This window comes from Ascaphus truei, chromosome 3 (genome assembly GCF_040206685.1).
Source record: "Ascaphus truei isolate aAscTru1 chromosome 3, aAscTru1.hap1, whole genome shotgun sequence".
NCBI classification, from domain to species: domain Eukaryota; kingdom Metazoa; phylum Chordata; class Amphibia; order Anura; family Ascaphidae; genus Ascaphus; species Ascaphus truei.
In genome coordinates, this window is record NC_134485.1 from 435,246,398 (window position 1) to 435,262,497 (window position 16,100).

A 16,100-nucleotide genomic window follows, 5' to 3' on the forward strand; every position below is an offset into this window, starting at 1 on the left:
TACTGTATCCAATCTCAATCAATTGAAACCCTGGTAAATGAGGGTGCGAAATCTTCGTGGCATCGTTTTATAAAGGTTTATACTGTACACTATTTCTACACACACAAAAAAAAACCTTAAATGTCATGTTATTCCCGTCCACACGCTAAAAGAGAGTTTTTATTCTGGAGAGGAGGATTTAAATTAGCATATTTCCCAGGAATCTCTCCATGTGTAGGTCAGGAAGCTGCAACGTCATCAACCGTGGGTCCCTATCGGACGGCCATTGAAATCATTTTTTTAATTTTTTAAACAGGAAGTTACACAGGAATATGTTTGCGTATACTGGTACTTTCTACTTTATCCTTGGGGGAAAATTAACAGGTTCCCTTAACCCAATGCCCTGTATTATCCAAGCAAATCTCCATACAAAAAATGCATTGATGTTGACAGGTGTGACCATGGAAGAAAGGGGGGGAGAAAAAGGGGGGATGGAGGGAGAGATGAGAGAGAGAAAGGGGGATGGAGTGATGGAGGGAGGGTGGGAGGAGAGAGAGAAAGGGGGATGGAGGGAGGGAGGAGAGAGAGAAAGGGGGGTGGAGGGAGAGAGGAGGGAGAGAAAGGGGAATGGGGGGGAGAGAAAGGGGGAGGGGGGGAGAGAAAGGGGAATGGAGGGAGAGAGAAAGGGGGATGAGGGAGAGAGGAGAGAGAGAAAGGGGGATGGGGGGAGAGAGGAGAGAGAGAAGGGGATGGAGGGAGGGAGGAGAGAGAGAGAAAGGGGGATGGAGGGAGGGAGGAGAGAGAGAGAAAGGGGGATGGAGGGAGGAGAGAGAGAAAGGGGGATGGAGGGAGATAGGAGAGAGAGAGAAAGGGGGATGGAGGGAAGAGGAGAGAGAGAGAGAGAAAGGGGGATGGAGGGAGAGAGGAGAGAGAGAAAGGGGGATGGAGAGAGAGAGGAGAGAGAGAGAAAGGGGGATGGAGGGAGAGAGGAGAGAGAGAGAAAGGGGGATGAGGGAGAGAGGAGAGAGAGAGAAAGGGGGATGGAGGGAGAGAGGAGATAGAGAGAGAGAAAGGGGGATGGAGGGAGATAGGAGAGAGAGAAAGGGGGATGGAGGGGGAGAGAGAAAGGGGGATGGAGGGAGAGGAAGGAGAGAGAAAGGGGGATGGAGGGAGAGAGGAGAGAGAAAGGGGATGGAGGGAGAGAGGAGAGAGAAAGGGGGATGGAGGGAGAGAGAAAGGGGGATGGGGGAGAGAGAGGAGAGAGAGAAAAGGAGGGAGAGAGGAAAGAGAAAAAGTGGGAGAGAGGAGTGAGAAAGGGGAAGGAGAGAAAGGGGGAGAGAGACATGGGGAGAGAGGAGAGAGAAAGGAGGAGAGAGAAGAGAGGAGGGAGAGAGAGTGGGAGGAGAGAAATGGGGAGAGGGGAGAGAAAGGGGTGGGGAGAGAGGAGAGAGAAATAGGGATAGGGGAAGGAGAGAAAGAGGGGAAGGAGAGAGGAGAGTGAAAGAGGGGAGAGGAAAGAGAAGAGGAAAGAGAAGGGGGAGAGGAGATAGAGAAAGGGGAATGAGAGAGGAGAGAGAAAGGGGGTGAGAGGAGAGAGAGAAATACCGGATCATGGAACAGCGTCCCAGGCGAGTTGGTGAAAGCCAAATGATTAGACAATGCGTGGGGTGTAACATTATACCTGTCCACGGGACAATGATCATATTTACATGTCTCACTGAATGAAACATCTACAGACAAATCTCCAAACCATTTATAGCAACCCTTTTCAGTCATTTCTTACCAGTCTATACCATTCAGAAAAAATATATACATAAAATAATCTGCCAGCTCAACTAAATGAGATCGGGAAGAGATTATGGGTCAGAATTACAAATCCATACGGCACCGTTTGGCTTCGGAAGACCCCTTACACTCAAGTAAAGGTGTCCTGTGGCAGAGCACCGTTTAGTAATACAGCCCTATGTCTGGTACTGGAGGGATTACTTCTTACGCAATATTCTTTTGCCTATTCCTATCCGTCCTGTTCTGGTATTTTTATATTGCTGTTTGGTACCTGTTGCATTACATAATTCATTACATTTACATACAGTAGGAATGCTTGGGATTATCCCAGGGATTAAATGGGGCCTGAACCTTAGAAAATAGGCAAACTAAGCAGGCCAGGTGCTCCTAACCGGCTGCCAAGTTCTGTGCTTCTACGTCGGTGTCAGGACCAAGGACATAGCCATTGTTAAAGTGTCTCCTTACCTTGAATCAACAGTTTGAGGGTCATTGTCCCCTTGCCGTGGGGGCTCATAGCTTTACACGTATACAGAGCTTCGTCTTGGTAATCCACATTCTGCAGAGTGAGGGACAGGTCCCCGTCGGGGACCTCGGACATGTCGACGTTGACCCGACCTTGGTAGCTGTAGCTCTGCTCTTCCAGCTCCGCACGATTCCCATAGAAGCTGTACACCATCTGGGTCTCTTTGAAGTCAAACGGCTGCTGTATGTAGGCGTAGATATCCTCCACCTCTATCTCCTCCACAATGTCCTCCCGGAGCCAGCTGAATCCCAGGTTGTCCATGCCCTCAATGAAGGAGAACTCGCAGGGCAGGGTGGCGTTGGAGAAGCGGTTCACCTGCACCGCCTCGTAGCGCAGGGGTGGCATCACGTAGTCACTCTCTGGGATAAAAGACATGGTCACTCACTGGGTCAGATCCACGGAAATGCGCAGAAGGTATTTGCAGTTACAGTGCATGTTACAGTGCATGTTACCGTGCTACCTATTCTAACCTATCCATCGCTGGGGAACAAACAAGTCATCAGCACAGTGAGGCGGGCGCATTTAACCACGTCCCTGTAGCAAAGTAAAAGAGTAATACTCTGATAAAAGAGCAGTAGGAGCAGGAAATATAAGGGGCATGTACTGCAATAAATACATTTCTTGTCGCGCCATCGTGCGAAAAATCACTTTTTGCGTCTGCTCAAAATCCTGCTGCGCAGCCGCGTGCATCGCATAGCGTGCAGCATGGCCGCACTGGTGCACGTACATGCATTTGTTCGTGCCGCGCGCCTTCGCCTGCACTATGTACAATGCTTACTGTGCACTTTTATCCTCCAAAATACTTCTCTTTGTTTGTAGGAGATGTGTTTCCACAGCGGTCTCTAACTCTCTCTCTCTCTCTCTCTCTCTCTCTCCTTGGCTGCCAGTCTCCTACAAGCCTACTCTTTCACCATCTGTGAGTGTCAGACTGTCTCTTAAGCCTCTCTCACTGTCACCTGGGCAGTCTCTCGGTGTGCCTTTCGGACTGGCACTCCCTATCTCTGTTCTCAGGCTGGCACTCCCTCTCTCTGTGCCTGGTCTCAGACTGGCAGTTGGACTCCCTCTGTGTCTCTCACACTGAATGTTTGTTTCAATATCCCATCTGGATTTCTTCTTATCCAATATCCTATCCCCTGCCCTGGAACAGGATTGTGTTTTCCCTGCTCTCTGGATGCCAGCTCACTTGCCCTGAAATGTGTTGTGCATTTCTCCCTGTATGTGATTCCTCTCCCTGTTCAGTGTAACATTGCAACAAATGTATCCTTCCCTCCCTGGTTTGTCTGTTGCCAAGCAACTATTGCACAGACCCCCCCCCCCCCCCTCCTGTTGGTCCTCCCAGCAACCCTGGTTATATAGTTAGTCCTGGCTATATCCTGTGTGCACAGACTAGCTCACTTCCTTTTGGATCCAGCAGTCTGTGAGTACACACCTCACTGCCTCTCCCATACAAGGCATTATTAATTTACCTATCCCCCACATATGCCTCTCACCCACAGTTCCCCTCATCTGTTGTCAATGTTTGTTTTACAATAAAAGAACAAAAAGAAAGAAGGACTCAGTGTGCATCTAAAAGGGAGTGAGTTAACCTGACTGACCCTACCCCTTAGTTACAAGGGGATGGAGGGCCAGAATATCCAGTCTCTTATTCCTTATTGCCCCATGTGATAGGTGGAGCAGAGCAGAGGAATTCTGAATTGTTCACAGTATATACATATGTATATTTGTAGAAGAGGATACAATACATCACACAGGATAACGTCTCTGGCACTGATGGGATTAAAGCCTTTGAGACCTTCAGAGATAAACAATCTTTCCCTCCCAGGACTAAAAAAGTTAATAAGGAGCATAACATTAACTGACACTGTCCCAGAGTCAGGGGGACATTGAAGGTGTTTTATTGTGGCAGAACAGAACAATGTCACAGCTTAAATGTCTCCATGACTGTGCGGGCCTGATTTAAGTGATAGGGGGCACCTTCTTCATTTAATGAATCACTGTGGTGGGTGTTAGGATCCCTCATCTCCGGATCAGCGCTCGGTCACCTAAAGACGCCATTAACTGCACGTGCCGGTACCCTGCGTACACAATTACACAGGGGAAATACTTCCTTTGGAAGCTACTTAGGTGGTTTTATTAAACTGGGACACTTTCCACGACTATTAATTAGTGCTGAAGGTTATTTAATTAGAGTGAAGAATCTATTCATTTGGGAGATTAAGTATCATATTTGCTGTTGTTCACTTAATGGTTTCAAAAGTGTTTACCCCTGTAATCAATGACTTCATAACTATGGGCACATGTGCCAACGTGTGACAGACATTACAGCAATTAGATTGTAAGCTCTTCAGGGCAGGGGCTCCTCTTCCTAAATGTCATTTTTTATGTCTGAAGCGCTTATTCCCATGATCTGTTATTTGTATTATTTGTTATTTATATGATTGTCCCGTGTATTACTGCTGTGAGGGGCTATGTACTTTAATGGCGCTATATAAATAAAGACATACATACATACATACTTTAGCTGCAAACCAGAGATACGGGCATTACGTAGCTCAGCGCTGCGCAATGTTTTCTGCTCGCGCCGCCCATCCTGCTTCCCTCCCTGCTTGCGCCACCCCTCTCTTACCTTCTCTTCGGCTCCCGCTTCAAATGACGCCACGGGGTCACGTGATGTCATGTTGCCATGCCAAAGTGACGTCATATGACCCTGCGGCGTCATTTGCCATGGCGACGCATCGCCGAAGAGATGGTAAGTGAAGTTGCAGAGGCCTAACGCGATCCCCCCGGCATTAATTTAAATGCCTTGGGGGAAGAGCGTGGGACCCCTGCAACAACCCGCGGCCCCCCTGAATAATCTTGCGCTCCCAGTTTGCGCACCGCGGACGTAGCTCATACTGAGGTATAAGGCTACGCTAATACGGACGGCGAAGTCAGGCTACGGTCGCTGGAAAAATCAAATTGAGATGACTTCCAGCGATCGCGGCCAAGGCGCCATGCCGCCCTTACTATAAGCGCACGCGACGGCGGCAATGCATTTGTCTTAACGCGACGTTGCTGTCACCGGCACTGTAAGCGCAATCTTACTTTCTAACTCACGTTGATTATTTCACAGTATACAGTAACTGAACCCTTTTATATAGTAAAATAACTTCTAGTAATAGTAATGTAGGAACAAGTAATGTTTCTGTCTCACCCTCCCCCACTATATAATTATTTACTGATATGAATCATATTTTTTGCATATTTTGTATTTATATTTTGTGTGTCATTACAAAGCAAGAAGCTTCAAAACTCTCACCGGAGCATGCTGAGAACATTCTAAAGACATGCTCAAAACATGCTAAATGTACCAGTGCCCTGTTGGCTCCACAAGCTAAGTGTAAATCTGATCGTTCAAACCCCAGCCAGAGGGGCCAGCAATGCACCGCAGAGCGATATAATAACACACAGAGCGATATAGTAACACGCAGAGCGATATAATAACACGCAGAGAGATATAATAACACGCAGAGCGATATAGTAACACGCAGAGCGATATAATAACACGCAGAGAGATATAATAACACGCAGAGCGATATAGTAACACGCAGAGCGATATAATAACACGCAGAGATATATAATAACACACAGAGCGATATAGTAACACGCAGAGCGATATAATAACACGCAGAGAGATATAATAACACGCAGAGCGATATAGTAACACGCAGAGCGATATAATAACACGCAGAGAGATATAATAACACGCAGAGCGATATAATAACACGCAGAGCGATATAGTAACACGCAGAGCGATATAGTAACACGCAGAGCGATATAATAACACGCAGAGCGATATAATAACACTCAGAGAGATATAATAACACTCAGAGAGATATAATAACACGCAGAGATATAATAACAACATGCAGAGAGATATAATAACAACAAGCAGAGGGATATAATAACAACAAGCAGAGCAATATAATAACAACACGCAGAGAGATATAACAACACGCAGAGAGATATATATTAACATGCAGAGAGATATAATAACACATAGAGAGATATAACAACACGCAGAGAGATATAAAAACACGCAGAGAGATATAATAACACGCAGAGAGATATTATAACAAGCAGAGCGATATAATAACACGCAGAGATATAATAACACAGAGAGATATAACAACACGCAGAGAGATATAATAACACGCAGAGAGATATAATAACACGCAGAGAGATATAATAACATGCAGAGAGATATAATAACACGCAGAGAGATATAATAACACGCAGAGAGATATAATAACACGCAGTGAGATATAATAACATGCAGAGAGATATGATAACACGCAGAGAGATATAATAACATGCAGAGATATAACAACACGCAGAGAGATATAATAACACGTAGAGATATATAATAACATGCAGAGATATAACAACACGCAGAGAGATATAACAACACGCAGAGATATAATAACATGCAGAGAGATATAACAACACGCAGAGATATAATAACACGCAGAGAGATATAATAACGCACAGAGATATAATAACAAGCAGAGCGATATAATAACACTCAGAGAGATATAATAACACTCAGAGAGATATAATAACACGCAGAGATATAATAACAACATGCAGAGAGATATAATAACAACAAGCAGAGGGATATAATAACAACAAGCAGAGCAATATAATAACAACACGCAGAGAGATATAACAACACGCAGAGAGATATATATTAACATGCAGAGAGATATAATAACACATAGAGAGATATAACAACACGCAGAGAGATATAAAAACACGCAGAGAGATATAATAACACGCAGAGAGATATTATAACAAGCAGAGCGATATAATAACACGCAGAGATATAATAACACAGAGAGATATAACAACACGCAGAGAGATATAATAACACGCAGAGAGATATAATAACACGCAGAGAGATATAATAACATGCAGAGAGATATAATAACACGCAGAGAGATATAATAACACGCAGAGAGATATAATAACACGCAGTGAGATATAATAACATGCAGAGAGATATGATAACACGCAGAGAGATATAATAACATGCAGAGATATAACAACACGCAGAGAGATATAATAACACGTAGAGATATATAATAACATGCAGAGATATAACAACACGCAGAGAGATATAACAACACGCAGAGATATAATAACATGCAGAGAGATATAACAACACGCAGAGATATAATAACACGCAGAGAGATATAATAACGCACAGAGATATAATAACAAGCAGAGAGATATAATAACAGGCAGAGAGATATAATAACACACAGAGAGATATAATAACATGCAGAGAGATATAATAACACGCAGAGAGATATAATAACACGCAGAGAGATATAATAACACGCAGTGAGATATAATAACACGCAGAGAGATATGATAACACGCAGAGAGATATAATAACATGCAGAGATATAACAACACGCAGAGAGATATAATAACACGTAGAGATATATAATAACATGCAGAGATATAACAACACGCAGAGAGATATAACAACACGCAGAGATATAATAACATGCAGAGAGATATAACAACACGCAGAGATATAATAACATGCAGAGAGATATAACAACACGCAGAGATATAATAACACGCAGAGAGATATAATAACGCACAGAGATATAATAACAAGCAGAGAGATATAATAACAGGCAGAGAGATATAATAACACGCAGAGAGATATAATAACATGCAGAGACATATAATAACACGCAGAGAGATATAATAACACGCAGAGAGATATAATAACACGCAGTGAGATATAATAACACGCAGAGAGATATGATAACACGCAGAGAGATATAATAACATGCAGAGATATAACAACACGCAGAGAGATATAATAACACGTAGAGATATATAATAACATACAGAGATATAACAACACGCAGAGAGATATAACAACACGCAGAGATATAATAACATGCAGAGAGATATAACAACACGCAGAGATATAATAACATGCAGAGAGATATAATAACATGCAGAGAGATATAACAACACGCAGAGATATAATAACACGCAGATAGATATAATAACGCACAGAGATATAATAACACGCAGAGAGATATAATAACAGGCAGAGAGATATAATAACATGCAGAGAGATAAAATAACACGCAGAGAGATATAATAACACACAGAGAGATATAATAACACGCAGAGAGATATAATAACAGGCAGAGAGATATAATAACACGCAGAGAGATATAATAACACGCAGAGAGATATAATAACACGCAGAGAGATATAATAACATGCAGAGATATATAATAACACGCAGAGAGATATAATAACACACAGAGAGATATAATAACACGCAGAGAGATATAATAACACGCAGAGAGATATAATAACACACAGAGATATAATAACACACAGAGAGATATAATAACACACAGAGAGATATAATAACGCACAGAGAGATATAATAACACCCAGGGAGATATAATAACACGCAGAGAGATATAATAACACGCAGAGAGATATAATAACACACAGAGAGATATAATAACACCCAGGGAGATATAATAACACGCAGAGAGATATAATAACACGCAGAGAGATATAATAACACGCAGAGAGATATAATAACACCCAGGGAGATATAATAACACGCAGAGAGATATAATAACACGCAGAGAGATATAATAACACGCAGAGAGATATAATAACACCCAGGGAGATATAATAACACCCAGGGAGATATAATAACAGGCAGAGAGATATAATAACACGCAGAGAGATATAATAACACGCAGAGAGATATAATAACACCCAGGGAGATATAATAACACGCAGAGAGATATAATAACACGCAGAGAGATATAATAACACGCAGAGAGATATAATAACACGCAGAGAGATATAATAACACGCAGAGAGATATAATAACACGCAGAGAGACATAATAACACGCAGAGAGACATAATAACACACAGAGATATAATAACACGCAAACTGTTCCCCGCAAGCCGTGCTGTGCAGCTCCCTCACTGGAGCACTTTTGAATTTGCCGCCATTAGCTCCCCACTTCACCGCGAGGAGCTGGTGTTATTGCGGGGTATTTCCTCTGACGCCGAGCGCTTCTGCGCATGTCTACACCACGGAGGACAGAGGGAAGAAGCCTAAACCGCTTACTCTGCCCCTGTGAAGCCTGGATAGCTGCTACATCCACTGACTCCCCGGCAGCCAGACGATCACACGTGGCAGACGCCTAGGAGACGGGCAGGCGTTACACCGGTGTCGCATGAGAGGGGATACTCTCCAATTATCCTCTGCCTGATACCAGCTGGGCTCCGGTAAGCGGGCATTCCAGCTAGCTACAGGATACCAGAGGGACTTCTCACATTGTGTGTTTTTAGTTGTACTGAACTATCAGTTATTGTATTAAATGCCTGTTTTACTTTTCAGTCATCTGTTTGTCTCAGCATTTGTTAGTTTTAAGTGTTTGTTAGTGGTGTCACTGTTTTTGTGTTAATGTGATTTACTGTATTACACGGTGTTTGTTTTAAAAATTATTTTTACATGATTTGACTCCCTATACGAGGAGGGCTCTAGTGGACATATACTTCCATCTGGCTGCTTTATATCCTTCTGTTTGGTGTGACTTGGGGCCAAGCGCGATAGATATAACATATTCCTTCCCATGTAAATATATAATAACATGCAGAGGTATAATAACATGTAAATATATAACAACATGCAAAGGTATAATAATAACATGTAAATATATAACAACATGCAGAGGTATAATAATAACATGTAAATATATAATACCACACAGCGATATAATGCCACGCAGAGCGATATACCACGCAAAGCGATGTAATACCACGCGGAGCGCTATAATACCACGCACAGCGATATAATACCACGCAGAGCGATATAATAATATGCAGAGCGATATAATACCACGCACAGTGCTATAATACCACGCAGAATGCTATAATAATATGCAGAGCGATTGTAACAGGGGAGTTATCCCTGTTCAGGAAATGTGCCTCTAATCCAGCAGTGTGGTGGTTAACTGCTGGTAGTCAATTATCCAACACCACCTGCTTGATTAGCTTCTTAGAAAAGCCTGTCTTTTGAGACAGGAAGGGAGATTGTTCCTGAGTCGCACAACTTGTGAGACTGACCGTGGGGACAGATGTCTTGAGCCTGCCAGAAGAAACAACAGAGCTGCTTGCAAGACACAGGGGAAAACACCTCTAAACCTGAATGCTGACAGAACCTGAGAAAAGGCAGCAACCCAAGAAAGAGAGAAGCCTTCCCCACTACAGCTTCCAGAGAGACAGATAAGACTTTCTTTTGGAACTGTTATGTATCTGTATATATGTTTATATTTTGGGGCTGGTGAATAGCTTAGCTAACCAACCCAGTCAGAGAGGGCTGAGCTACATGTGTAGATAGTCTCCAAAGCGGAGATAGGTTTTTGTTTGGCTTATTTGCATATGTTTTTCTGTGTTAAGGAAACAGGCGCAATAAAAGCCTTATTTAATGTCACCTTATCAAGTCTCCCTTGCATACCTCTACGCACGTCCTCCTACAGCGATGTAATACCACGCAGAGCGATGTAATACCACGCAGAGCGATGTAATACCACGCAGCGCGATGTAATACCACGCAGAGCGATGTAATACCACGCAGAGCGATGTAATACCACGCAGAGCGATGTAATACCACGCAGAGCGATGTAATACAACGCAGAGCGCGATGTAATACCACGCAGCGCGATGTAATACCACGCAGCGCGATGTAATACCACGCAGAGCGCTATACTACCACGCACAGCGCTATACTACCACGCACAGAGATATAATACCACGCACAGATATATAATACCACGCAGAGCGATATAATACCACGCAGAGTGCTATAATAATATGCAGAGCGCTATAATACCACGCAGAGCGTTGTAATACCACGCAGAAAGCTATATGTAGAGCGCTGTAATACCACGCAGAGCGATATACCATGCAGAGCGATGTAATACCACGCAGAGCGATGTAATACCACGCAGAGCGATGTAATACCACGCAGAGTGATGTAATACCACGCAGAGCACTATATTACCACGCACAGCGCTATACTACCACGCACAGCGCTATACTACCATGCAGAGCGCTATACTACCACACACAGCGCTATACTACCTCGCAGAGCGCTATACTACCACACACAGCGCTATACTACCTCGCAGAGCGCTATACTACCACACACAGCGATATACTAACCCCGCACAGAGATATAATACCACGCAGAGCGATATACTACCACACAGAGTGCTATAATACCACGCAGAACGCTATAATAATATGCAGAGCGATGTAATACCACGCAGAGAGCTATATGTAGAGCGCTGTAATACCAAGCAGAGCGATATACCACGCAGAGTGATGTAATACCATGCAGAGCGTTGTAATACCACGCAGAGCGTTGTAATACCACGCAGAGCGATGTAATACCACGCAGAGCGATGTAATACCACGCAGAGCGATGTAATACCACGCAGAGCGATGTAATACCACGCAGAGCGATGTAATACCACGCAGAGCGATGTAATACCACGCAGAGCGATGTAATACCACGCAGAGGGATATAATACCACGCAGAGCGATGTAATACCATGCAGAGCATCTCATGAAGGGCATCTCCGGGTGTGCAGGATCCCTGTCCGAGGGCAGATGGAGCTGTAACAGACCAGAACCTGGCCCAGATCCCCGGTTCTGTTCCCTCCGTGCTAGTAACGGGACGCTATGTTCCCCGAGGTTAGCGCATATCCACAGAACTAATTATATGCAAAAGCAATGGCCGCTGTTTCATTCACCGCCATGTGACGCTAGCACTGCCTTGTGTTAACTTGGCGTTAACATGGCGTTAAGCCAGTCCCACCAATAGGTGGCGATACTCCCACCAGGCCCTGAATAAGTGGGATATAACGTTTAAAGCTGCAGTTCAAGCAATATCCTACGTGTGTTTTTTTTATTTTATTTTAATAAATCTGTTCTGCACTAGGAGAAAATACTTGTAGCATTTTATTTGAATTTTTTTAAAAGACATTAACGTATTGTAGTGCAACAAGCATTTTTGTTTCTATAGCAACCATTTACAAAGTCACATCCCCTTTTGCCCTCTCTCTAGCAGTGCACCAATTGTATCTAGTGACTGCCTGGTCATATGATTGTCCACACAGAACTTTGATCTGGGTCCTCTTCTGCAGCACTGACCGTTATTTAGTGAGCCCCCCGAGCCGAATCTTTGGTGATCGATTACAGGAGAACGGATCGATCGGCAGCTTAGTTAAATCACACCTAAGTGTGGTGTTGCTCTCATCCATACGGGTACCCTGCAACTAGGATGACGGTATAGCCTGACCCGCGAGCACCCATCGTGCATCCGGAAAGTGCTGATTGCGCATGAGCGATGGGCGCTCGCATGCGCGGCCGGAACACTTTCTAAAAAATGGGACATTTACTCAAGTTTCGGGACATTTTATATAAAAAAAAAAAGGACTGGCCTGGCTAAACCGGGATGACTGGTCACCCTACCAGTAACAGACCTATTTGGGGGTCTGGAAGTGAGTAACGGCAGGTTTAGCTCTGACCCAACGCCACGTTAAATCCCTGCATTCACGGAAACGGAGCGCTGTGGATTTGCGTTGCAAGGGGGGCTGCCTCTTTTGCATATAATTAGCAGTAACGTCCGTTGTCGTTGCTGCAAAGCTCTAGTTAAACAATTAACATTGCGTTACTAAGCTTTGAAGATACCGTTGACGCTTTAAGTCGATAACGGATCTCTGATCTGGGCCTAATTTAGTTCTGTTCTCCTGCGCTGCTTAGAACTTCATTTTTATTTTTGCCGTTTTACTTATTCTGTATTCCCGGTTTTATTTCTCAGAGCGTTTATTAACGCCGTATATACACACTTTTGCCGACATAATGGGGATCATTTGCTAAAGTCTCCCGACTGATAAATCTGGTTTTGCATAGGAAAGCCCCCCGTTGCTCCCCGTAGGATTCCTTCACATGCTTTATCTGGTGCCGTTTCTGCACTGGTTTTATCTGGGAGTCTCCTTCACCTCGTTCTTCAGCCCAGGACACAGACATCGGTGTATGAGACAGAAGGGGTTAACAGCCCCTGCTTCAATGGCTAACTTTAGGGACTGCCGACTTTTACACTGGGATTTGAAATGCAATGATCCAGCCCGGTCTTTAGATATTACTCTATTAAAGCAGAGCAGCAAATGGAATAGAAACCAGGAGTGGATCATGTCACCCCTGACCTGGAGTCGGGGAACTCTCACTTCCTCCTTTGGTCTCCACCAATGGGCTGCTTCCAGCACCCACAAGGACAGACATTTCCTTTACCTTAGCGCGACAAAAAAAACTGATCCTCATCCAATTTTCCCATCTCTCCTTTCCCGCTCTGACCATAACCGCATCTCACTTTCTCACACTAAAATTGAACTTTTCTTTACTACCGTTCTCCACTGACCCAAACAGCGCGGTCACAGCGCACAACGCCGTCCCCGCCTCCTCTCCTCACTTGACCAGTGCGTTCGCCTCCTGTACGCTAACTCTGCTCTTTTTCTTCCCAAACAGGGTTACAGTACTTCACCTCTCCTATAAAACAGGCAGAAATCTCACCCACGCCACCACTCTTTGACCTCCTGCCACACCATGCTCCACTCCTTCATTTACACCCCAAGACTTCCGATTATTACAAGCACAAGGTGAAAGGTATCCAGAAATAAATCCCCTCTGTCCCTTCCACACCCCTCTTTGGCAATCCTCCTTCATCTACCTTTGCCTCCTTCTTTCCAGTTACAGAGTTTCGCATATACCCTTCCAAACAAGGTCCCATTGTCCCTGAACTGTAGCCCTCACCCTGACGGAGGCTGTGATTTACAGCCGAAATGTTGGTTTGTTTGGCACATTAAAATGCTATATCCTTCGTCTGTGTGCCTGTATCACCCCTTTTCCCCACTGTCTCCTTCTCCATTACAGTCAGTAACATTACTGTCCATCCAGCCTCGCAAGCACGCTGCCTAGGGGTGCATTCAACCCCTCCATTTCCTTCTGCGCACATATAAACACTGTTACTAAATCTTGCCGTCTCTTCCTTCGCAACATTGCTAACATACTGTCACGGGAGGACAGCACTCCACCTCACCGTCACACGGCCCTCCACCTCACCGTCACACAGCCCTCCACCTCACCGTCACACAGCCCTCCACCTCACCGTCACACAGCCCTCCACCTCACCGTCACACAGCCCTCCACCTCACCGTCACACAGCCCTCCACCTCACCGTCACACAGCCCTCCACCTCACCGTCACACAGCCCTCCACCTCACCGTCACACAGCCCTCCACCTCACCGTCACACAGCCCTCCACCTCACCGTCACACAGCCCTCCACCTCACCGTCACACAGCCCTCCACCTCACCGTCACACAGCCCTCCACCTCACCGTCACACAGCCCTCCACCTCACCGTCACACAGCCCTCCACCTCACCGTCACACAGCCCTCCACCTCACCGTCACACAGCCCTCCACCTCACCGTCACACAGCCCTCCACCTCACCGTCACACAGCCCTCCACCTCACCGTCACACAGCCCTCCACCTCACCGTCACACAGCCCTCCACCTCACCGTCACACAGCCCTCCACCTCACCGTCACACAGCCCTCCACCTCACCGTCACACATACCCTCCACCTCACCGTCACACAGCCCTCCACCTCACCGTCACACAGCCCTCCACCTCACCGTCACACAGCCCTCCACCTCACCGTCACACAGCCCTCCACCTCACCGTCACACAGCCCTCCACCTCACCGTCACACAGCCCTCCACCTCACCGTCACACGGCCCTCCACCTCACCGTCACACGGCCCTCCACCTCACCGTCACACGGCCCTCCACCTCACCGTCACACGGCCCTCCACCTCACCGTCACACGGCCCTCCACCTCACCGTCACACGGCCCTCCACCTCACCGTCACACGGCCCTCCACCTCACCGTCACACGGCCCTCCACCTCACCGTCACACGGCCCTCCACCTCACCGTCACACGGCCCTCCACCTCACCGTCACACAGCCCTCCACCTCACCGTCACACAGCCCTCCACCTCACCGTCACACAGCCCTCCACCTCACCGTCACACAGCCCTCCACCTCACCGTCACACAGCCCTCCACCTCACCGTCACACAGCCCTCCACCTCACCGTCACACAGCCCTCCACCTCACCGTCACACAGCCCTCCACCTCACCGTCACACAGCCCTCCACCTCACCGTCACACATACCCTCCACCTCACCGTCACACAGCCCTCCACCTCACCGTCACACAGCCCTCCACCTCACCGTCACACAGCCCTCCACCTCACCGTCACACAGCCCTCCACCTCACCGTCACACAGCCCTCCACCTCACCGTCACACATACCCTCCACCTCACCGTCACACAGCCCTCCACCTCACCGTCACACAGCCCTCCACCTCACCGTCACACAGCCCTCCACCTCACCGTCACACAGCCCTCCACCTCACCGTCACACAGCCCTCCACCTCACCGTCACACAGCCCTCCACCTCACCGTCACACGGCCCTCCACCTCACCGTCACACGGCCCTCCACCTCACCGTCACACGGCCCTCCACCTCACCGTCACACGGCCCTCCACCTCACCGTCACACGGCCCTCCACCTCACCGTCACACGGCCCTCCACCTCACCGTCACACAGCCCTCCACCTCACCGTCACA

General features: G+C 46.3%; 1 protein-coding gene across 1 annotated transcript in view; it reads right to left on the reverse strand.

Annotated features, from left to right (window-relative positions):
• LOC142491219 (butyrophilin-like protein 10) overlaps nucleotides 1-16,100 on the reverse strand; it is a 71,645-nt gene that overhangs the window by 44,735 nt on the left and 10,810 nt on the right. Inside the window, exon 3 of the mRNA XM_075593486.1 lies at nucleotides 2,230-2,646. Coding sequence (XP_075449601.1) covers nucleotides 2,230-2,646 — 417 coding nt within the window. The remainder of the gene's footprint in view (nucleotides 1-2,229; nucleotides 2,647-16,100) is intronic.